The sequence below is a fragment of the Ascidiella aspersa genome, chromosome 9, assembly GCF_963924565.1.
Source record: "Ascidiella aspersa chromosome 9, kaAscAspe10.2, whole genome shotgun sequence".
NCBI classification, from domain to species: domain Eukaryota; kingdom Metazoa; phylum Chordata; class Ascidiacea; order Phlebobranchia; family Ascidiidae; genus Ascidiella; species Ascidiella aspersa.
The window spans coordinates 24,656,592-24,682,140 of record NC_139455.1 but is presented as its reverse complement, the minus strand read 5'-3'; the positions used below and the strand labels follow the sequence as shown (position 1 = coordinate 24,682,140).

The window sequence follows — 25,549 nt, the reverse complement described above, 5'->3', positions numbered from 1 at the left end:
TTTTCATTTTCCTTAACTTGTTTCTGCAAGCAAAAACAGATATGGGCCGAAAACTTCCCCACTTAAAATATACCTTTGATGCGAAAGGGGTTCAAATATGGCGTAGAATTTGGGGAATGATCGAAACATATATTTGATAAATAGAATTTACTTAGATAATGCATATGGCTATTTTATTAAATTTTGACCAGTTTACGTGTTTGAAAATCAAATATTATCATTCTCTTAAAGACTAAAAATGGTTTAACGCCTATGGTTTGCTATACTTTTGCAAACTTTTACTAGGTAATTTTTTACCATAGCTTGGTCCGAGCAATCACTGTTAAAACAGACTTTAAATCTGGCGTTTCAAACAATTTGAAAAACACTATTACGTGCCTAATACGCAAACTATTAAATCGAAAGTTTTGCTAGATAAGTTTAGGCCTAATGTTGGTATGCTGGTTGGAGCAAGATGCACAACAGGTGCTAACAGAGAGGCGTAGACTGCCTTAAGATTTCGCATTTAAACTTGCGGCGGTAAATACACCCTATTGACACTTAATTATTAGGCGAAGCTTATCGCGAAGTAATTGGTCGCCCCAAAAAATGCTGACGCCGCATTTAAAGCAAGCATTATAAATGTGTCGCCGATATTCTGCCTTGAACATCCCTACTCGAAATGCTTCCCTCCGTTAATTGTACGGTGGGTGAAACTTTATTCACGGCCTTACCTCTTTGTGTATTACCGCGACAATACGATGAAATACGATTTGGAGAATATTGGAAACATCGTATTTGGAGAATATTTGCTATTTGCACCTGTTCTGTATGTTACTCCAATCCAACATATCTACACACAATTTTAAGTTGTGTATAATAATATAATAACTTATGGCTTTGAAGCGAAGGGGGTTCAAATATGGCGTAGATTTTGGCAAATGATCGAAACATACATTTGATCAATAAAAATTTACGTAGATAATGCTTACGGCCATGTTATTACATTTTGGTCAGCTAGCATGTTTAAAAAGTCAATATTTTCATTTTCTCTAAATGATTTAACGTCTATGGTTTGCTATACTTTTTCCAACTTTTACTGTGTAAATTTTTACCATGCCTTGGTCTGAGCAATCACTGTTGAAACAGAGTTTAAATCTGTAGTTTTGAGCAATATGCAAACACGTTTATGTGCCTAATAAGCCACGTTTTATATTAAAAGTTTTGCCAATTTAAATCCAATAAACGCAAGATTTATTTATTTATGACGCCATGTTATGACGTAGCTTTGTAACGTCGTCGTTAAGAATGCGTTAAACTTAAGCTTTTTGTTGTTGCGGCCCTTGTATAATTATATTTGCTTAGACCTGGTGTTGATATGTTTGAATGGTGCAACAATTACAACATGTGCTAACAGAGATGTGTACACTGCCTGTAGGATTCGCATTTAAATTTGCGGTAGTAAAATATTTTGTGTTGTAAGAGCAATAGGTTTTTTTACTTAGAGAGGCCTCTTTATGAAAGGCAAGTCGCATGTGCATAGTTTTACTAGGCAAGCCACTTCCAACACAAATGTTGCACGCGCGGGACAATAGGGCGCAGCAGGGATGCCAGCAGCCGCCTCGTCGCGACGCGAGCTGGACAAAGCAAGCGAATATGAACGAATTCTGTATGAAAGTTTTTCTGCTGCTAGATGGCTGTCGTTAGCTACAAAGTGCTAAAACGCAATATTTCAGGTTTTTACCCCCCAAGCAAAGGCCCCTGGGAGTGCAGCCTCATAAACTTTTACAAAGCACCTACATACCACTCTACGCCATGTCCCCCCCAACATTATAAATGAGTCGCCGATATTCTGCTTTGAACATCTCTACTCGCAATGCTTCCCTCCGTTAATTGTACGGTGGGTGAAACTTTATTCACGGCCTTACCTCTTTGTGCATTACCGCGACAATACGATGAAATATGATTTGGAGAATATTGGAAAAATCGTATTTGGAGAATATTTGCTATTTGCACCTGTATAGTATGTTACTCCAATCCAACATATCAACACACAATTTTAAGTTGTGTAGGCCTGGTGTTGATATGTTGGATTAGAGTTGCCACCAGATTTCGCATTTAAATTTGCGGAGGTAAAATAAGTTGTTTCATAACAGCATTAAGTAATTTTACTAAAGAGAAGCCTCGTTTTAAAATGCAAGTCGCACGAGCCCAGTTTAGGACGTGCCACTTCGCACAATGAAAGTCTCACGCGCGGGACAATAAAGCCCAGCAGGCGGTAAGTCGCTTCGTCACTTCACAAGCAGGACAAAGCAAGCGAATATGAACGAATTCTGTATGAAAGTTTTTCTGCTGCTAGATGGCAGTCGTTAGCTTCAAAGTGCTAAAACGCAATATTTCAGGTTTTTACCCCCCAAGCAAAGGCCCCTGGGGGTGAAGCCTCATAAACTTTTACAAAGCACCTACATACCACTCTACGCCATGTCTGAAAATTTGAAGGTTCTGCGATGTCTACTTTTTCTATAAAGCTTCGGACAAAAATCGGTCTGAAACATACCATAGGAAACCATAGGAAACCAAAAAAGAACTTGACGGGGGTGCGGTTGTTGTATATTTTGTCAGGGGGTGTATTTTCAAGGCTTAGTGTTTATTTTCAATTTTTACTTTATTTTATTTTATTTATTTTTTTTTATTTATTAATTTTTTTTTAATATTTTGTATTGTGTACTTTATATTATATTTTTTGTTTTTTTTTTCCTTAACTTGTTTCTGCAAGCAAAAACAGATATGGGCCGAAAACTTCCCCACTTAACTTATGCCTTTGATGCGAAAGGGGTTCAAATATGGCGTAGAATTTGGGGAATGATCGAAACATATATTTGATAAATAGAATTTACGTAGATAATGCGTATGGTCATTTTATTAAATTTTGACCAGCTTACGTGTTTGATAAGCAAATATTATTATCTCTTAAAGACTAAAAATGATTTAACGCCTATGGTTTGCTATACTTTTGCAAACATTCACTAGGTAATTTTTTACCATAGCTTGGTCCGAGCAATCACTGTTAAAACAGGCTTTAAATCTGTCGTTTCAAACAATATGAAAAACACTATTACGTGCCTAATACGCAAACTATTAAATCGAAAGTTTTGCTAGATAAGTTTAGGCCTGATGTTGGTATGCTGGTTGGAGCAAGATGCACAACAGGTGCTAACAGAGAGGCGTAGACTGCCTTAAGATTTCGCATTTAAACTTGCGGCGGTAAATACACCCTATTGACACTTAATTATTAGGCGAAGCTTATCGCGAAGTAATTGGTCGCCCCAAAAAATGCTGACGCCGCATTTAAAGCAAGCATTATAAATGTGTCGCCGATATTCTGCCTTGAACATCCCTACTCGAAATGCTTCCCTCCGTTAATTGTACGGTGGGTGAAACTTTATTCACGGCCTTACCTCTTTGTGTATTACCGCGACAATACGATGAAATACGATTTGGAGAATATTGGAAACATCGTATTTGGAGAATATTTGCTATTTGCACCTGTTCTGTATGTTACTCCAATCCAACATATCTACACACAATTATAAGTTGTGTATAATAATATAATAACTTATGGCTTTGAAGCGAAGGGGGTTCAAATATGGCGTAGATTTTGGCAAATGATCGAAACATACATTTGATCAATAAAAATTTACGTAGATAATGCTTACGGCCATGTTATCACATTTTGGTCAGCTAGCATGTTTAAAAAGTCAATATTTTCATTCTCTCTAAATGATTTAACGTCTATGGTTTGCTATACTTTTTCCAACTTTTACTGTGTAAATTTTTACCATGCCTTGGTCTGAGTAATCACTGTTGAAACAGAGTTTAAATCTGTAGTTTTGAGCAATATGCAAACACGTTTATGTGCCTAATAAGCCACGTTTTATATTGAAAGTTTTGCCAATTTAAATCCAATAAACGCAAGATTTATTTATTTATGACGCCATGTTATGACGTAGCTTTGTAACGTCGTCGTTAAGAATGCGTTAAACTTAAGCTTTTTGTTGTTGCGGCCCTTGTATAATTATATTTGCTTAGACCTGGTGTTGATATGTTTGAATGGTGCAACAATTACAACATGTGCTAACAGAGATGTGTACACTGCCTGTAGGATTCGCATTTAAATTTGCGGTGGTAAAATATTTTGTGTTGTAAGAGCAATAGGTTTTTTTACTTAGAGAGGCCTCTTTATGAAAGGCAAGTCGCATGTGCATAGTTTTACTAGGCAAGCCACTTCCAACACAAATGTTGCACGCGCGGGACAATAGGGCGCAGCAGGGATGCCAGCAGCCGCCTCGTCGCGACGCGAGCTGGACAAAGCAAGCGAATATGAACGAATTCTGTATGAAAGTTTTTCTGCTGCTAGATGGCTGTCGTTAGCTACAAAGTGCTAAAACGCAATATTTCACGTTTTTACCCCCCAAGCAAAGGCCCCTGGGAGTGCAGCCTCATAAACTTTTACAAAGCACCTACATACCACTCTACGCCATGTCTGAAAATTTGAAGGTTCTACGATGTCTACTTTTTCTATAAAGCTTCGGACAAAAGTCGGTCTGAAACAAACCATAGGAAACCATAGGAAACCATAGGAAACCATAGGAAACCAAAAAAGAATAACGGCAAAAACAAGATATGTCCCGAAAATAAATTTTTGGCCCATATAATAACGGCAAAAACAAGATATGTCCCGAAAATAAATTTTCGGCCCATATAAATAGGGTTGCAATAACGTATAGGTGATAATAAAAATATAATTGATATTCAAAATATTTGTAAAAAAATTCGACTGTAAATTAAGAAAAATAGTTCAGTAGTTTTTTTATTTTGTGCTTTATTTTTTGTATTTACACCCTGTTTCGTGCCGATGCCAATCTATCTGGTTTCCGTGACACAACTGTTTCACTTCTCATATATAACCTCGCTAAAAATAGCGATTTTTTTTAGGGTGAGCATGAATTGTTTTCAAATTGTTTAAACAAAACCAAACAGATCAAAAGAAGTTGGGAAACCGCCCCAAAACAACTGCGCGCAGCATTCCTAATCAAAAATAAACCAAGCAGTCGTGTACTTTCGGGCCTACTGCGGATAATGAAATCCCAATAAAATCTGCACAATTCTACTTTCGGACATTTTTGTAAATTCTAAATAAAATTTGCTGTTTTCTGCTCCCCTCAGAAAACAGAAAATACCCGTTAAAATTCGATAAACATTTTTTAAAATAAACTCATTAAGTGTTAAGCTTCTATTCTCCAGAAATTGGCCTTCACGTCTTATGCAACATATTTAGCTTTATTGTTGTTTTACTATTCATTCCCATACGTTCTTTGAAAACACCCCAAAATAAAGTTTTCATTTTAAGGTAAATTAATAATTTTTCTAAACAATTATGTTTTTAATGGATTCAAAGACGCAAGGTTCGCGACTAACAAGGTGTTTTTGACAACTTTTACAAAGCACAACTGATTTCGACCAATAATCGACGCAATCAAACAGAAAGTAATTTGCCATTAAGTAATTTAAGGACGTAATTTTGTGTCGTCTTGTTTAATTAATTCTTCTCTTCTAAAAAATCCTCAAGCAGCCCTGATATTGTCGGACAGTCGTTCTAGGGCAGGGGTTCTTAAACTTGTTTCACCGCTGACCCCTAAAATGATTTTTTGGCTCACGTGGACCCATGTAGGCAAGAAATTACGCCATAAATGTCACAATCAAATAACCTGTCAGAAATGTGCTCATGATTTAAGTAAAATGGTGTCTAACATTCAGTGGTAAAACGTTTTATTTTTAAAACGCTTAACTCTTTTTTTTAATTTAATTACTTTTTAAACGTAGCCTACACTAATATTCCAATTTGGCCTTCATGGACCCCCTGAAATTAGTTCGGCGACCCCCAAGGGGTCCATGGACACCAGTTTAAGAACCCCTGTTCTAGGGTTTCACTTGTTAGGTTGCAGAAGCACGAACATTTTATTTAAATATTATAAATATATCCAAGGACATTACCATTAATTTGGAAAAGCGCTAAATCATGAGATAGGCACGACATAGCAGAAGCAACAGTTTTACATTAATTTAACCTATGTTTGTTCAGATATTAACGAGTGTGGTCTGGCTGGTTCGTGTCATGCGAATGCAGTTTGTTATAACACGAAAGGGTCGTTTATTTGCACTTGCAATGCTGGTTATAGCGGCGATGGAAAGATTTGCACTGTTCAGATATTTACGGGTAAGTAAACTAAACTTTCAGTTTCATTTTTATTGTTCCAAATTAACCAATGAAAAGATTGACTTAGAATTGGTGATAAACTTATAATTATTTATTTTCCTGTTTCAATAATCGCACAATTATGCATTTTGCGCCAAGGTATCACATTTTATAACGGCTAGAAATCAAGTTTTAGGTTCCAAATTTGCTAAATGAAAATCACAAAATATGGTCAAAAAACAGAAAAATCGTTAAGGTATTGTCAATATATCTTAATTCGAAACATACTGATAATGCCTTTGCCGGCGGAAAATAAATATATTTTTACCAAGTATAAATAGCGTCTGACCTGAATTACTTTGCTAGACCATTCTGCTGTCATATCACAGTAAACATATATTCTCCAAGTGCGCGACTAATACCTTGAAGTATTTTCCTTAACGAAAAAATATATTTTTACCAAAGTATAAATATGTCAAAGTAAACATATATTAACCAATAGTGCCACTAAACCTTTATGTATTTGTCTTAAGCTTGTTACGCGGGAGTCAAGGATGGAACGGTAAAAGACGCACAGATGACAGCTTCAACCTCTTCCGACCGCACTCCCAACCCTCCAAACAAGGCCAGACTTGACGGTCCCGGTTCCTGGATGACAAACTGTGCGTAACCTTCCACATTTAAGTTCCTACATTTACTCAGCGCCATTTGAACTATTTACATTTTTCAGATAACCAAGTTGGTGATTGGCTTCAAGTGGATTTTCTTGCAAACAAAAAAATATATGGAGTTATAACCCAGGTATTGTATTGCGTTTGATTAAGCGATGTACGACGGGAGGGAGTGTTTGGGGGAAAAGCCCTGTTGTAAATCCGGCAACCTTTTTTCACTTGCGACCAGAGCTACGGAGTCGGTTAAAAATAACCCGAGTCCCGAGTCCGACTCCGGTCAAATGTGAGATTTCGTCGAGTCCCGAGTCCGGCCTTGACTCTACAGCCTGTATTCCGCCGATTTACGTAACTGAAATAACGTGAATATTCAGCAATCCACTTATAGGGGTGTCGAATAGTTTATCAACTCATAATACATGGTTGGAAAATATTCCACCATATGCTAATCCACCTTTGCAATTTCAAGTTGGCGGCCATAACACTTTTAAAATTTGAAACTGCGCATGCGCATGTCGGACTCGGGACTCGGGTAGTTTTACGTGGATTTACTCGAGTTCCGAGTCCCGAGTCTGACTCCGCAGCCATGCTTGCGACACACTCAAAAGTTTTAAAACATTCGACGGCACACATTCAAACATTTAATTTCAAACAAAGTAACAAAGCAGCTAAAAAGACGAAGAAACAAAAAATTACAGTTTCGAAATTATGTCTAGTGGCACTTTGAACTCAGACTCTATCCTTTGGAGCATAATGGTTGGAGGTTGTAGTAGGACGTAACAAGAATATCAAAATCCATACATATGGGCTTTGATATTCTTATTAAGACTCTATCCTAATTGTCTATTATGCGAAACTAATCTAGTTAATCTATATTTGTCCCACTTGTGCAAATCTATAACCTCATCTTTTTACTTGGATCGTGTTCAGCCATACAGCTATAATCGGTCAATGATCTTAATAACTTAATAGCTAAAGTCGGTTGAAAATTGTCAGTATATCAAGAAATGTGCGAATCTTTTAAGTGTACTTAATGCGTCACGTGTCCATATAAATTAAAATTGTGTCCATTTCACCTAACTGAGACCTAACCGAAATTGTAACCCCACTTACACAGAGTCCGCCACCAAAACTTCGATGCCAGAACGGCAAATAACAAATTGTGCCAAATCCTAATCCTGCAGTTTTCGGTGTGTAGGCAATTTAGATTATATCCCGATGACTTTAGGACTTATTTCGTCGGGGTATTACTGCGTATATGGGTTTATTAAGTCGCTGGTCTTATTATTATTATTGTAGCACTAAAGATCAGGGGTCAGCATAATTTCTTGCAGCGCGGGCCGCTATAAAACTGAAAATGTGTTAAAAAAAAAAAAAATAAAATAAAAAAAAATGTTTTCGAAATTCATTACAGCTTTGATTCAAAGAGAACCTTGGACTTGATTTGCTGCAACAAGTCTGAAGAATTTAATAAGACAACAAAGTTACGTCATATCAAAACCTAATATAGTAGCAATACGAAAAGTACACAAGCCAACCATTTACTAAAAATAAGTTCTTCTGGTATTTATTTGTTTGTCCGACGTGTCGGCTGACTATCCAGGAATCCTTCATCAGGGAATAACTGATGGCAACAGTATATTTGTTGGAGAAAAGTATTTGTAGATCTACGGACCGGTAACCAACTTCTCGCTGACCGGTGGTTGCCGACCATTCCGTAATCCATTGACGTAATTTACTGTTTTTGCAATTGGATTGCACTGATAATCGGATGGGGAAGAATAAACTTGAAACTTAGATGTTGTTGCTTCATAGGTCTTAATTACTGTGTGTTCCATGTTTAATGACCAGCATTCGGATATCTTCTTAATTTGACTTAGCAAAAATAATTTATTTCAGGGATATAGAATAATGGGATGGGTGACCAAGTTCAAGATACAGCACAGCACCGATGGGAAAAACTTTCAACCTATTAAAGAAGGCTCCACAGCAAAGGTTGCTATTTCTTTATATTTTCTATATATTCTCTTCGCTTTTATCAATTCGACATTTTCTCATCTTATCCTAATGTCTTCTATAGTCGAGTTGGTGCATCGCTATATAGGCTATAAATTAATTTTATTTTTTTAACTAATTGCTATTTAGGCCTACATAAAAAGTATTTCTTTTGCCCAAACTGTGGTAAAGATACTAAGGATACCTAAAAAAAAGTCAAATTATAGCCAGGGGTGGGTCCAGAAAGGGTGGCCCGTGGCAAACTGTATTTGTGACAATTTCACCTGCGTAAATGCAAACACTTTCTTGTCTTTGACCATTTTGATAAATTTGTGTCGACCAAAACGCGTCCTGCGTCTCATCGCACCACCGAAAATTAAAGTTTGAGAAATAAAACAAAGAAACTTTTTTTTTTCGCTTTGCGCGAATTGATAACATCTAGACCTTATAAAGCAAAAAATGAAAAGCTATAAATATCATTTTTTGCTTTATAAGTTCTGCTGGCCGCCCCTTATTTGCAACCTCAAAGTAATTATCTTTCAAACAGCAGACAAACCACCAAATAATCATCGAATTCTAGATAACTTAGCCTGATATCCAATTTTCTCTCTTAAATGATTTCCTTTAGATTAGACTCTTGGAGTTATGTGTACCGCTTGTGTGCCAGTTTGCTTTCTAGGTTATTCTCTTTGGGACAACAGAACAGCCAACAGATCAAGCATTCTATATACCGGTATATATACTATATTTCGATTTACAATAAAAATTACAGATATTCGAGGGCAATGTGGACGGAGATAGTCACAAGATCAATCGATTTTCAACTCCAATTACAGCACAATACTTTCGACTGGTCGTGGTTGCTATCAATACCTCTGGAGCTTGGCCTTATCTTAGATTAGAATATCTCACATGCTAAATAGTATTTCAAAGAAATGTCCCGTTGGAAAAGAATATGTAGCGTCAGAGATAATAATAATTGTATTCGTATTGTGTTAATTTAAATATGTTTTCGGGTTATGACACATTTCCGTTTCAGATAAAAATATTCGCCAGTGTGTTGTGATAACCAGATGTGTTGTTTACATAATTCACTTAATGTTTGCAATTGTACCCGTCAGACTGTTTACTGTAAAAATGTAGTCAGAGTTCTTGTTTTAACCTAATATTTTATAAAGGCCCTTGTATGACAGAAATGTGAAACAAAAACGACTTATGGCGACGCCCTTTGTCACGTGATATGCAATGAAACTAAGTTAATATAATGTAGAAATTGATACGCATACCGCCTGTGTTGCCTTTTTTGTTATGCAGAAAAATTGGTCAAGTGTCAATGCGGCCCACTATAATAAAATGTTGGACATCCCTGGTCTAAGACATTCAGAATTTTTCTGTTTGTTTAGTGTAAACCATCTGAACTATTGTTTAGCAGAAATTTTACAGTTTCCATATTTTCAGTTAAATAATTTTAGACCGTGTTACTGCGTCATTTAAATTTTCTTTAGATGAATTTTGCTTCTATATTGAAATATCCTCAGTGACTTTTAAAACAATAAATGTTTTAGGGATGACGTCACAAAGTTTGGTAACCTAAAGGGACGTAAAGACAAATAATTTCCACCCCTCCCCACCCTGGGTGAACCCTGTCATTAATGATATTTTCTGATTAAAATTCGATCTCCAATTGGTAATTAAAAGGGTTTCTTACCAGCACATATATAAACAGTTTTTTTTAATTGAGGCTTACCTGGGGTTAATCTTCTTGATTATTACTTGATGTTTTTAATCGCTAAAGCAACTTTTTGAACAACCTGTAACACATTACGTTGAAGTTAAAATTTCATTACCGTAATTTTGTATATTTACCACAGAAGTGAAGTCATTTGGTATCAGTTTGCAAAGCAATATAATTATTTGGTTATCGGCATCTAGTATAGGTAACCCTTACTATCAACGCACAGTAAGCCGTAAATTCCCCTGCTTATATTTATATATAGTTTTTGAAAACAGAAAATAGGATGCGCATATCCGTCCCCGTTTTATGTGTCGCTATTGCCGGTCGAACCTTCTTAATACTAAATGTATCCAATGAGCGAAATATTGTATTTTTTCCCTGCACTTCGCCACATCTCCTTTAAAAACTGCGGTGCTTCCATTTTTGATGATGAATTCCAGAGCCAAAAAGGTCGAGTAAATCGACATCATTTTGATTAAGACGTTTCGATACGAGCTTGTCTCATATTCAGTTAATGTGACTGAGAAGTAAATTAAAGCATTTATAAAGGTGGGACGCAATTGTTATCAGTCTCTTTCTATAGTTGGAGCATTATTTAGCAGCTTCAGGTCTTGAACAGGTAGGCCTACAGCGGTTGCCATTCTTGCAGTTCTTTAAAAAAACAAGTAGAAAAGACGGCGCGCATCTACCTTCGCCATTTGATGCGAGGCATGTCTCCGCTGCGCCCTGGTGGTTCGGATCCGCCGGTTTTGATTTATGGGTTTTGACAAAAAATTGCAGGGGAATCTTGCTATAAACCTATTTGTATGGTAAAACTCTGATGGTAAAAAAACTCTGATGGTAAAAGAAAGGACGATATTTGTTTTATTTGTATAAATTTTAAATATTGCATAACAAAGATTTTGCCAGTTTTTATAGTTGCATAAATGTGAATACAGGATTCAAGTCAAACGCTGTGTATCACAGCATTTTGCTCGCTTGGGTTCAAATATTCGATTAAGTTCCACGTTAGACAATTTTTGTTGTTTTTTAGATCAGATGCCTCGCTGGCGTATTTTAAAAATCTGAACAATGATAACCTACTGGACGAAAAATGTTCACCAAAACAAACCACAGCACACGTTCTAAACACCGCCAAAAAATCCACATTGCTCATATGATTAGGCCTATACCAGTGGTTCTACAGATTTCAACTAAACATCTTTTTCAATGAAAATATTAGATTTGCACTGAAGCAATAGGATGATAACGAACAGTTAACAAACCTTAAATACACATCTTAGAGGCAAATAAAATAAATCAAAAAAAACATTTTTTTTTTCAAAAAACATCTTATTGAGCAAATTAATTCAAATACATTGTGGAAACTATGTGATAAACACTGGTTTAAACTAAATATTGATCAATATTACTATTTTGGATCGATAATTATTTATTAATATTCATTTGAAATGTTCGAAATAAAATCCAAATAACGTTATAGTTTATATACCTACATTAATTGTGGAAATAGCCAGTTTATTATAGTATTATTTTGCATATTAACTTTGCATGACGTTAAAGTCAAACTTTTTTTGACCAAAAAATGGGTAATTTGTTTGTTTACCTGGAAAAATAATTCATATTTTCCTACCAAAATAGCGGCGAAATTATCGATATATCGGTAGAAGTATAATGTCGGCCGATATTATCGGTAAACTGAATATCGGTCTATCTCTGATTCGAACCACCGAAAAATAAATATATCTCATTGTTCTTCATCATCATCATCATCATCATCATCTGTATTATCGTCTTCCATCATAAGAGCTGCAAACTTGTTTCCTCCAACTTCGAAATCCTCTTGTTCCAAAGTTCGATCCCCTTCATCACTATCTTCATCGTCGGATGACTCGTCGTACTCTTGCTTCTCAAAGATGACAAAAACGAGATACAAGAATTAAATGCAGGAAATCCTGATATACTTTTTATCAAGTGTTTCTCAGCCTGTTGTACACTTGCCACTTATGTTACTGTGTCGTAATGGCTTAATTCAACAACTTGACACTTAAGTCTTTCGGACAAATGACTTGATTTAACCAAGTCTTCCACCATATGCCACTCCGCCTTTACAATTTACAGTTGGTGGCCTTATCAGATACGAAATGTGATACTTCAGACTCGGGACTCTAGAAGTTGTACGAAGTCTTACTCGAGTCCAGAGTCCGACTCCCTGTGTAGTCCTGGTGGTTTTGGTAGAGATGGTAACATGACTATTTTTGCTTAAGTTGTATGTGTTTACTTACATTATTAATCTGCATGGTGCTTAAATTACATTAACCACTTTTTTGCACCTTAAGAAATTACATTTTGGACCACATGTATAACTATTTAGTAAACATTAGTCGCATAACTGGACAGCAATAAAGGGCGACTGAAACTTAGTATGGAGACGAAATACAAAGCATCGAAAATCCCGTTTCCAGCACCGGTATGTATTCTAAACTTAGGCCATGTTAAACACATTTTTGTTAACTAAGTATTAAGGTTGGTTCACCCTAGACGCGTTAACGTCTAGCGTTAGCGTCTGGCGTAAAACGTTTTTTACGCTTTTGGCGAAGACATTTTCCGTTAACGCAAAACTCGTCTAGTGTGAAGCAACCTTTTGCAAGCCAAAAAGGTCGAGTAGACATCGTTTTCAATGACAACAATTGCGTATCACCTTTATAAATGCTTTAATTTACTTCTCAGATCCGATATTATCGTAAAATTGTACCGCTAAAGGCCCGTTACACTACAGCTGCACTAAGCTAAGCAAAGCGTAATTTGCATTTAAATTCTATTGTTTCGAGCTTTAACGCTTTGCTAACCTAAAGCCCCGTGCAACTATAGAAAAACGTTACGTTTTGGAGCAGTTTTTACGCCCAGCTCAGCTCAGCGCAACTGTAGTGAAAACAATTTCACGCCCAGCTTAGCTGTATTGAAAACAATTTCACGCCCAGCTCAGCTCAGCGCAACGGTAGTGAAAACAATTTCACACCCAGCTTAACGCAGCTGTAGTGAAAACAATTTCACGCCCAGCTTAGCTCAGCGGAACTGTAGTGAAAACAATTTTACGCTCAGCTTAGCTCAGCGCAACTGTAGTGAAAACAATTTCACGCCCAGCTCAGCTCAGCGCAACTGTAGTGAAAACAATTTAACGCCCAGCTTAGCTTAGCGCAACTGTAGTGAAAACAATTTCACGCCCAGATCAGCGCAGCGCAACTGTGTAAACGGGCCTTAACAGTTTTTTTCACCTCTTCTTCTGCTGAGAAACCAGAGTTTTCGGCAACCGACTCCGAGCTGTATCCCGCGAAGTCCTCCGGATGCAGGGGACGCCCCTCTGAGTCGCACTTCACATTGCCATGGTAATGCCCGGTACTCCGGAGCGCCAGAAGACCGAGCGTGTTCTCGTGATGCTCCCAGTAAGCTGATGGCGGAGATTGACAAAAAGTTGGTTTGGTAAAAAAATGGTAAAATTGAAATAGGGTGTAAGAGGTTGAATAAAAGTTGGTTTGGTAGAATTGAAATAGGTTGTTAGAAATTGAATAAAAGTTGGTTTGGTAGAATTAAAATATGTTGTTAAAAATTGAATAAAAGTTGGTTCAGTTAAAAAAAAGAACTGATAAAAATTAAAATAGGTTGATTGGTTAAAAATTGGTTAGGTTTGAAATAAACCTTGGTAGGAATTGCGATAAGTTGTAAGAGATTAATTAAAAGTTGGTTAGGTTGGATTAAAACTGGTAAGAATTGCAAAAGGTTGTCAAAGATTGATTAAAAGTCTGATAGGAAAAATAAATACTGGTAAGAAGTTTCATTAAAAGTTCGTTAGGTTTGCTAAATTCTTGAAAATGTTAAATATTAGGCCTGGTTGGATTGGGTTAACACTGTTAGAAAACTAAATTTGTCGGAAAAAAATTGTTATAGATTCCTAAAAAAGTATTTGTTTTAGAAAACAATTATCAGACTCGAAAAAAAATCGAATTTAAAAAAATAAGTTCAGGAAAATTGAGATCATATACTTGTGGAAAAGTATACTCAAATATCTTGCAAATAATAATAAGATTTACTCCTTTGAAAACAATTTAGAAGAAAACCGACAACAACGTGTGTGTTTTCAATGGTTTCTAAAACAAAAAATATCCATCGACACAAAAACGAATAAAGATCCAACTATATACTACGATTGCATACTTGTTTTCTCACTGTATCCCGGCGGCCTAATGTACATGCACAAACGTCCATCTACAGCCATTCTGAGGATTGCATTGGCAGCTCTGTAGACGTCAGGTCGGGCAGCTTTAGCCGTCTTGTAGTTGCGCTGGTTTGCCCAAGCTGGAAATATAAGAGGTCAATTAACGTTGTACGGAAGTTAAAAGGCTTTAGGTTACATATTGAGACCTGTTTTGGTCTGGGTTATTTACCTATACATCAAAAGTAACCAAGCTGTAATCAACAGTTGAGAAGTAGTTTAAAGCCATTTTGACAAGTTTTTACAGCTTTACGCTAGATACCCAGACTTGGACAACTGGATAATTCTAGTTTTCTAATTTAACGAATTAGAGCAAAACGCGGCTAATTCTAATTCTAATCTAATTTGAGAGTTACTTGTGTGCTCTAATTCTAGTTCTACCGTATCCCTAACCATATAAACATGATCTCATTCAAAACTGTACGTTAAAACATTGTCCATGAAAAAAAAGATTGATTACCTTCGCAAATATCCCACGGAGTCCATTGATTGTTAGTCACGTGAGCCGGGTGCTTAAGACGAAGTATCTTGACCAAGTCAAGTCTCGCTGCCAAGTAACCTACTGGTGTGTAGGGCTCGCGCACTTGAGATACTGGGTAGATGCCGGAGAGAATCTGTGGAAAGAAACGTTTTTGTTAAAATCTGAACTAGATTACAACTAGAATTGACAGTATTTTGCTCATTGAATTAGAAAGCTAGAATTATCTATGGAGCCTAATGGTTGGATAGTAAGAATATCAAAGCCCATACTTAAGTAGGTAGCATTTTAACGTAACTCTTCATTGATTTTGAAATAATTTTAAGGGCTTTGATATTATCAAGTCGGGCATGATTTAGCCTGACACACTACGTCACAACTCTGCCTAGCAACCGGCGTACTGCGCATGCGCACCTGTTGTTGCTTGTCGATGAGAGATGGAAACACGAGTCCTGGAGAGTCGCACAATCTGACAGTTGGAGTGAGGAAGTAGGTCTGGAAGTACTTTGTGTGGCCGGGAGTTACTGAGGTGCTCACAACCTTACGACCGATCAAGCCGTTCATCAGGGAAGACTTGCCGACGTTTGGGTGGCCTAGAATACAAAGGTAATACCGTGGTAATACGGATCTAGTTGTTATATTTTTAATGACTTTAAGAATAATATTTTATTGAAAAAAAAATGTTAATACGTTGCAGGTTTTTTCCTTTTTTCCGAATTTTTTTTTTTTTTTAATTTTCATTTTGAACGATCAGGCTGTTTATAAGAGAAGATATATGGACAATTTGGTGCTCTAAATTAAAATTAGCACATTTTTATTTTGCATTATATAAAATGACACACCGGTAATATATTGTTCATTTAATTTTTTAAACATTAGTCTTTGCACTTTTATTTGATGGTTTACGTTGATGTACTAATAGAGACAACAATGTTCTATATTTGTGCACGACATCGAACGATAACCTCAGCTTTCCTAAGATTATTGTTTCTGACGGTCTGTTATGACGCATCTTTGTGGCGTCTTCTATAGAAATTTACATCCGTTCCGGTAAGAAATGTTTTCAACGGGAAGAAGATTATTGTACTTTTAGCCCTAAGTATAAGGAACTAATTCTTACCAAATAATACAAGGCCGTGTTTTTTGCATAGCTAATTGGAAAAATGAAACTACCAGCAATAAACACAAAGAATACATACAACCCTTTAAGCAGGGGTTCTTAACCAGGGGTACGTGTAGCCATTGGTGGTACAAAGCACCAAAGCAGGGGGAACGACATGAGGTGTGAAATTATGCGCTATTTAGGCATATTTGTGAAGAATTCGTAATTGACGAAAAGCAACAACAAAAAGCCATTAGTAAATTGACCGATTGTTTGGGGTTGTAAATATTGTTACAAGACTGTTTTTAATGCAAGCATTCACGTAAGTTATAAAAACATTGAGTTTAATTCTTATTATTATTATTTGCTTCAACGACCATTGTAGGCAGGGGGTACGACAATTTTTTTTTTGGGGTACGAACGCTAAAAAGGTTAAGAAACACTGCCTTAAAGCATTTACCAACAAATCCGATTGTCAGCTTTCCATCTTCGAACGCATCCCTCACAATGGGCGTTATGACGTCACCATCACCGAGGTCCTGATAAGTCAGCGCGTCAGAGGGTTCGGTCACTTTGATGTGCTGACCTGCGTTGTCTGTATGCAAGAATAATTTAGGTGGTGGATTATAAATTATTTTACAATTGTTTTGCCTGCGTTATCTGTTGACCAAAATAAAAACAATTATAGGTTTTGGGATTTTCTGTAGAGAGATATTTAGATATGTCCCGTAATATCAAAACGTGTTTGATTCCCGATACTAAGTGGTTGTATCGGTACTCGTCCGATACTAGAATGGTATCAGTGGTGCAACAAAACAAAATTAAACATTTAGCTAGCAATGTTTTCTAGCTTAAAATTTAAATCAAAAAACAGTCAAGGTAATTGCCTGGAACCACTACATGTGTAGGTTGGAAATTTTCTTATTATGATGATCATTTAATTTCGTAATGACCGTACATTTTTCCCTTGAAATAGGGTTTTGCCATAATATATCAATGTTATACAGTTGTACTTATGTAGGTCGAAATGTATGGGTGCCGATGCTACCTCTGTGTTGCGACGTGTTATGTTAATTTTGTTAAGCTGGTAGCACAGTATTGCAAACTTTGTTCTAAATACGTTCATAAATAAACGTCAAAAAAGGGTTTGGGGACAAAATAACCATCTGTTAAAAAACGGCCATTGGTGCCTAGACACTAGCATTGATTCGCCTAGGGCTCAGTAGAAATATGTTGTAACAAGATTTATAAGGTGGCTAGTTGGATCTTTCATTTATTTACATTTTGTTACTTATTTACATGGCGTCTGTTTTCAAACAGTTAAATTAAATTTTTTTAAATTTCCAATCTATTTTTTTAACAGTCAACCGATCCCGGTAAATCTTCGAGACATCGAAGGGCTTAATAAGTGATTTAATAACCAAAAATATGTCTGAATGTTTAGGTTAATGGCGATCCCCGATCAGTCTAATAGTGCAGTAGCATTTTTTTTGTGGCTGTTAACCCGAAAACCAAACTGTAGAGGAACTATTAGCTTTCAGTTGTTTCGTATATAAATCGCTTATACAAAACTAAATTAGAACCGACACAAACATGTTATGAACAAAAATTGTATGCATCGGTTGTATGGCCCTTCTCTTTTACTCAAAATATTTTACAGAAAACAATACGCCAACATACCGCCACCAGAGGCGTTATGAGCAGGTGAAGTCTCATTGCTAGAAAATCCAAGTTTTCCGAGATCGGATTCAATCTTGTTCTGCCACGACGACATATCCACTGCAATAAAAGTAACATGTAACACAAAACAGAGAAGTTTACATTTTGTTAATATTAGAACGGACGTAATAACTAACCCGAAATGTAGTAACAATGCTCATCCGATATAATAAATAATTTTTTGTTGCAAAACTGCGATTTTACACGTGAATTTATCTTAATTTTTAACGCTTATACAATTTTAAACACGAGGGTTTAAAGTGGAATTTACATCCTATTTACACATATCTTTTTCATCCATTTAGTTAGTTGGACTTTGGTAATAAAGTAACTGCTTCTGATCGTATATTTGGGGTAAAGTGTGGAGTATCTGTATCGCATGTTTTAGACCTATGTATTAGAATTAAAAAAAAACGAACCTTTATCTCCGCAAATTGATTGGCAAACGTGCAGCAATTCCTTCGGGCCGATCTGTGTGTTGTAGATTCTTTTTCGTGGCCTCGACAGTAAAGCGTGCTCTGCAGGAAAGTAAATTTTAACTTCCATAATTGGGGTATAGGCATTTTGTTGGATAAAGGTTCATGCAATTTGACCATCGCTAGCCAAATACTTTATATCAGCGGTTCTCAACCAGTGGGACATGGAAACATTTTGAGGTGGGCCACAGACCAATTAAAAAACCTAGATTTATTGAAGAATTTAGTTTCATTTGTGTCACTATACTTAATTTTACAGGAATCATGGCTTGGGGAGTAATTGAGGTCAATGTCAATAAAATGTAAATTTATTGCTCAGCATCAAGTGTCTCACTAATGCTCGTTTGAATATAATCAGTTTTAAAATATGTTCCGCTGTTTTTTGTTCTAAACCTATTTTATGTTTTTTTTCTTTTATAAAAAAAATGTTGAGCCACAGAATTTTTGTGCAACGAAAATGAGCCACAAAACAAATCAGGCTGAGAACCACTTTTTCAGATTATCGGTCCATTTAATGTGGCAAAGAGAGAATACAACTTACACCAGGGGAATAATACGCTGGCATTTATTTCCTTAAACTTCGCATTAGAACTGAAAGTTGGTCGCGTATTACTTGTGGTAGGTGAACAACAGGTTTAAACCACTGATGTAAGAAAACTGAAGGTTTACATCAATTTATATTTGAGGAATCAGGTTACACTATGTAAATACAAATTGTATTGATTCTCGACAAGCTTTCGCACAACCGTGCTTCATCGGGTTCAGAAAGTATATGTCAAAGTATACCTTGACCTGATGAAGCACGGTTGTGCGAAAGCTTGTCGAGAATCAATACAATTTGTCTTTATATAGTTTCACCTAATCACCTTAATTAGAACTAGACAAATACGGCCATTTACAAACATTTATTTATCGTACAACTTACTTCTGTCAGAGTCAAATTTTCTCGTGTCCTGTGGAAATGATGTGAACCAAACGATGTGCAGGTGAGGAAACAGCCTGAATAATAATAAATTAAACATGTTTTACATCAAATGCAAACAGCTTAACCTGTACAGAACTAAAACTTTATTTGGTGTTACTGTATACACACCACACTAAGAATATGAACTTAATTATAAAAAATAAAAACAATCTATAGAGTTTTGTTAAGTTCAGAGGATAATGTTTATTTCGTACAGCGAGGATTTTTTATTTTTATTATTGGACAAAGGCTGCTTAAGTTAGACTTGAAACAATTGGACTAAGCAAAATGAAAGTGCATTATGTTGGCAGATAAATGTATAACTGACCTTAATAATCTGTGAAAACATACCACACAAAGAATATTCAGAAGATAATAATGTTCCAACAACATAGAGATTTTTTGTTTATAATTAATAGGCCGTTTTATATCTTAAATGGGCCTTAACTCAAAACCACGAAAAAAATACAACAATTTGCAATTATTTTTTGCAAACATAAAATGTAATGTTAAAAAATTAATGAATTTTACGTACTGCTTGAAATAGGAAGTCCACGCAGCCACCACACTAGAGGGCACCAGATCAATTTTGTTGAGAACCAGTATCAGTGGCTTTTTCAGCTCCTTCACCACATAAACATACAGGGCAGGGGAGAAGTGGAGAATCTAGAAAGAAACAATAATTATTGCTCAAGTCCGGTTTGTGACATTCTAAAGCTAGATGTGGACTTTTAAAATTGTTTATGGTTAAAAGTGTTTTCTAATCATTTTTAAATTACTTTATTTTTATTTTTCGATTACAATAATTTCTATTTTTTAATTACTTTTATTTCCATTTTTTAATTACTTTTATTTCCATTTTTTAATTACTTTTATATCCAATTTGCAGTTACCTTCATTTCCGATTTTAAATTATTATTATTATAATTTTTTTTGAACACTTTAATTTCTCGAAAGGCGAGACCAAACATCTTGAAATACACAGCACTACATGGAAACATTTCTATGAATGTTTTTCGATGAAAAAATTCAGTAAGTTGAAATGTAGGTTTGAAATTACAAAAGCACAGTAAAAAAGAAAACACCCTTAAATTTATTTTTCAAAATTGATGTTTGGCTTATTATATTGCACGCTCTCTATATAAATAAATAACAAGCACCCACACACTCTTTACAATTTGATACTCACAGGATGCCTCACGTCTGTGACCAAAACCACCACATCACTCATTTCCAAAACCCGCCATAGTTGCCTCCATGTCTACAAACAAAATATAAAACTCAGTGTGGTAAAAATTACTACTTGTAATCAATCAAGAGCGTTTTTCCTTCATTGGATTTTTAAAAGACTAACAGTGTAAAAGCATAAAAAATATTTAGACTATTTAAAATAAATTATTACAGTCGTTAATCCAGTCAGCAACTTGACTAAACTGTTAAATTTTTGAAGATAACTATATATAAAACACCAATTAATATAAATTATTTTAATTTGCAATCAGTCTAATTGTTCAACTAGTAGCTTTTCGTAATAGGGCATCATATTATAACAACCACTATTAAAAAAAAAAAAAAAAATAGATTTTTAAAAGACGACAATCAAATTTTTTTACATATATATATATATTTCTTAGGCATGCAATCAATATATTTTGATAACCTCTTTAATGCATAACCCAAGTAATTGGAAACAACAGAGACAATTTTCTTACCTCAAGATTGTGTTCAAAGTAGCTTAGGTTTGAGTCCCCGAAAGTTTTGTATACTTGCTTCAGGTACTTATTGAAGTATTCGGCCTCTCTGCGTTCCAGTTGGTCCTTGGACATTTCGTACGACCAACTTGGTCGTTTTGGCATGTCCAATTCTGTGAAAAAAAAATGTATAGTAAATGTACGTAGCCATCGCAGACTAACCGAATCTGTCGATCAATGTTTGCCTGCAGTGAGGTTCGAACTCACGAATTCGACCATACCCTAACTGTCGCTCTACCAACTGAGCTACACAGGCTCAAGGAGGAGGAGTCAAGAAACAACATAGCACTGTGGCCTGCTGCATCCTGTTCGTAAAACTAACCTGCAGTGAGGTTCCAAACTCACGAATTCGACCATACCCTAACCGTCTCTTTACCAACTGAGCTACACAGGCTCAAGGAGGAGGAGTCAAAAAACAACTATCCACCAGTGCTAGATACATTCTGCTACTACAAGCAATATTATATAATGAAAGATACACACACATATGTGTTCAGCAACTGTAATCTAGCCATTCTAAAGCAGATAAGTAAACCGTAATTGTTGGTCAAAAAGCAGCATGAGAAGGGCTAGATGACAGTTGCTACGCATGTGTGTGTGTATATTTCAGTTAATGTACATACATCGGAATCAATGTATATTTAACTTTTAAACAATTTGTGTCAACTATAAAGCTTAATTTAACACAAAAGCACATGGTTTTAATTAGATTTGTTTTATTCGGTTGGGAAATATAAATCAATGTACTGGAATAATAACATTACACAGTGAAAGTAATGTACAATCTCGAATTACAATGTTTTTTGTTTGCACATTGTCATTGGAGCCAGTGGAACTAATAGGAACTGGCATTGTTTAAAAGGATATTAATGATATAGAGCTGTAAGTGATGCGTACCAAACCAAAGTTAATAATTACATAAATTTACAATGCATAGATTAACCAGGCTGTTTCTTGAGGTAAGGCACAAATTTTTCTAAAAATATTATAGAAAACTAAAAACATGATTTGACTTTGAAAACTGAATATTTAACAATTTCACAGGTTTAACTAACCTGCACTTAGGGTTAAGGAGATCATGTTTATATACACATTTACTTTTACATCCAGTACACCCATAAGCAAAATAACACAACACAAACCTGATCCGGGCTGATAAACATCTTTGATGTTCGATTCAAGTTCTTTTTCCGGAACAAACTTGATTTCAACGGTTTGAGCTTCATGTTTTCTCCGTTCGATCTCAACGCTAGTTTCACTGCTGAAGTTTAGACGATAGCGATCCGGGTTGTGTTCACCTGAAAAAAAACAACATGTGTTTGGTTGGTATTGAAAGCCAGCTTTTGGTGTTCTATTGATGCGTAAGCGTTAATCGTTGGCCAAAAAGCAGCTTCAGAAGGGCTAGATCTCAGTTGTTGAATACATACACGTGTGGGTATTTTTTATTGCATGTGTTTGGTTGTTATTGAAAACAGATTGAAATACAAAGTAATTGCTTAAGCCTGAGTACACATTGAACAAAGAGTAGTATGGGCTTTGAGTAAGCTACACTTCATTACTATAAAGTTTGGAGCAAAATGGTAGAGGTTGTAGTAAGACGTAATAAGAATATCAAAGGCCCTATAGAAGTAGGGCTTTGATATGCATAATACAAAATTTGTTTTCTGACTTGAAAAACATTTGTCTGAATTAAAAAAAAACAATCTATTTGAAGTTGTACATTACTTTAACATACAGAGGCTAAATCCTACAACAAGAAACACGCTCTGTTCCTGTAGAACACCGAGGCCAAAAGTTTCAATAAATAAAAGCATCACAGACTAAAAAATTTGGCATAAAAAATATTTTTATTCATAAACCATCCTTATATAAACATGTGTAAGTTTCTAAAAAAACGCAAAACACTTTTATCCATAAAGTAAACATAAATGTAATATTATTTAGCAGTTAAGCACAATAAATAAAAATAATTTTATAACACATATATAAAGCAAACTAGAGTAATTGATTTTTTTTGTGGTTAAATAACCTTTTTTAAAGCTTAGTTTATCTGGAACGTGTAGTTCGGCCTTTTTAAGAGCAGTTTGTTCGTCAAGTGAATCTTCAGAATTGTTTGTCCATCTTGAGTGAGAGGTGAGGTCCGAAGACCCTTCATTAAAAACAAAGTAAACGCTTTATGTTTTCATTAGAATAACGAGGCAAAAAAAACAAGAGTCATTTAACAGGTTTCTATGTATAAAGCATAGCAATATAAGCTCGAGAAATTTATATTGGAACCTAAAAATTTAAACAAAGTTAAACATGCCATCAGGTTGTATCGTGAAGTCCGAACAAATTGTTAGAAATGATAAAACATTACTAAGAACTCTAAAAAGGTTTGCTAATTGTTCAACGAACTTCAAACAGGTCGATAAACGTTTTTGGCAAACTGTTCGGTTAGAATGGTAGTTAGTCAAAGAAACATTTTACGAAAAAGCGGTACTTTTAACCACTTTGTTAAAATACAACATAACATTAAAACCAAAAATAATATTTAAAAAAAAAATAAAACATGTGAGCACAGGGGTTCTTAAACTGGGGTGTTCTTAAACAGGTGTAAATGAAACATTAGAGTATATTTAAGAAGTAATAAATTTTTTAATAAAACAGTTCAATTAAAAATAAAACGGTTTTACACTGACTGTATTTAGACTCCATTTCACTTTAATATATTTTGTACAAAAATCAACAGATTTATGAAGTCTATTTGTATTGTGACGTCAATTTATATCGTAATTTTTATGCCTACGGTGATTCACGCGAAGCCAAACATTTTTTTAGAGGTCCGCGGTGAAACAAGTTTAAAAACCCCTGTGTTAGCAGATTGTGTTGAATATATACAATTAAGCTATGAATCAAGAGCAGTTTAGCCCTGCAGTCATACCTTTCTTGGTGCGTTTATCTTTTAGTTGTAGTTTCTTTTGCTTTCCACTGTACGGTTTCTTTCTCGGCATTGGCCAGAAGTCGACAAAAAACCAGCAGGATTATCGCCCTGCTTAATATTAACACCGCGCTCAAAATCAAAACTTCAAGTATTAAAAGCAACTTTTAGCAGCTTTTTAGCACTTGAAAATGTATCCTTTATTGCTGGAACAAAGAAAGGTGAAACAAATATTTTATCTAGTGTTTAAAACAACCTAAATTATTGGATTTTCGATGTTTGGAAAGGTCGGCCTGTTGTACTCTCGACCTTTGTCATAGCTGCGCATTTCATGGGTAATACTAATTTACGGAATGATGAATGGTCGGAATGGTCGGAACGCTCACTAATTTAAGTGTTAGCTTGTTAAAACAATTATTAAACCAACACACAATATTTGGGTTAGGTTGGGGGTTAGCGTTTGAGTGAAGGTGGGTCAAGTGTTATTATATTTAATAATAATACTGTGAGCGTTCCGACCATTCATTATTCTGTAAATTAGTGTTACCCCATTTCATGCAACTTGGCCGCAAAATTTGCTAAGCCCTACGGAAATTCACTCAAAACTTTCTTTGCGCTAACTATTTCCAGTGTAGTACTTTATTTTTAGTTGTTCAAGAAATAACATTAATGCAGCAGCGTGAATTTCAGCAAAAATATTATATTTTAGCCAGGCGTATAGTTAAGCTGAATAAACGCAAGGCGCAATATAAGTTTTCAAGGAGGGATGCTAATAAATTGAAAGTCTGCATTCTGTGGCAGATGTACAGCATACATTTTTTAAAGACTATTGTATCCACATCACTCCTATTTGTAAGTTGATTACACACTAAAATTTCGTGTAATTTGTGTCAGACCCGTCTGGAAAGTAAGGCAGATCTCGACGAATCTCGAGGGTGCACGGCCACTCTGCATTTCATGGCACTTCACGTGATGTTTTAACGCTGTCCTCTGTATTTACTGTACAGACGTAAAGCGGAAATTCAAGCAGAAACTTTTTTAAAGCAAATCTGTTTTACAACCTATTTAAAGCACATCGCACTCGCAGTTGATATCAACTAAATAAGAAGTCGGCCAACCAACACAGGAAATCAGTCAGTAGCTCACGTAGCACACACAGACCGTCATATAAAATCCCCCAAAACGCATCTACTGTAGCCATGTAGCGTAATTGCGCTGCCATTACGCAATATAAAG

General features: G+C 35.6%; 1 protein-coding gene across 1 annotated transcript; it reads right to left on the bottom strand.

The window, feature by feature from the left end:
* Positions 1-11,514: 11,514 nt before the first annotated feature.
* LOC146134580 (guanine nucleotide-binding protein-like 1) lies at positions 11,515-24,556 on the bottom strand. The gene is made up of 15 exons (XM_083397846.1): positions 24,317-24,556; positions 23,423-23,542; positions 22,536-22,691; positions 21,355-21,506; positions 20,832-20,903; positions 20,178-20,308; positions 19,604-19,677; positions 18,622-18,720; positions 18,164-18,262; positions 16,944-17,078; positions 15,796-15,974; positions 15,364-15,517; positions 14,846-14,986; positions 13,909-14,081; positions 11,515-12,539 (listed from the first exon to the last, which is right to left on the bottom strand). The coding sequence occupies exons 1-15, from the start codon at positions 24,384-24,386 to the stop codon at positions 12,381-12,383; spliced, it is 1,914 nt and encodes a 637-aa protein (XP_083253972.1). The 5' UTR covers positions 24,387-24,556; the 3' UTR covers positions 11,515-12,380.
* Between the last annotated feature and the right edge of the window lie 993 nt (positions 24,557-25,549).

Bases quoted from the DNA above. Each gene is read 5' to 3' on its own strand.
- LOC146134580 (XM_083397846.1), bottom strand. From the start codon at position 24,386: ATGCCGAGAAAGAAACCGTACAGTGGAAAGCAAAAGAAACTACAACTA. The intron at 22,692-23,422 runs GTTATTTAACCA...GTTTTTTTTCAG, and splicing joins TAAACTAAGCTTTAAAAAAG to GTGAACACAACCCGGATCGC. The intron at 12,540-13,908 runs GTGAAAAAAACT...ATCTTTGAGAAG, and splicing joins GTTTCTCAGCAGAAGAAGAG to CAAGAGTACGACGAGTCATC.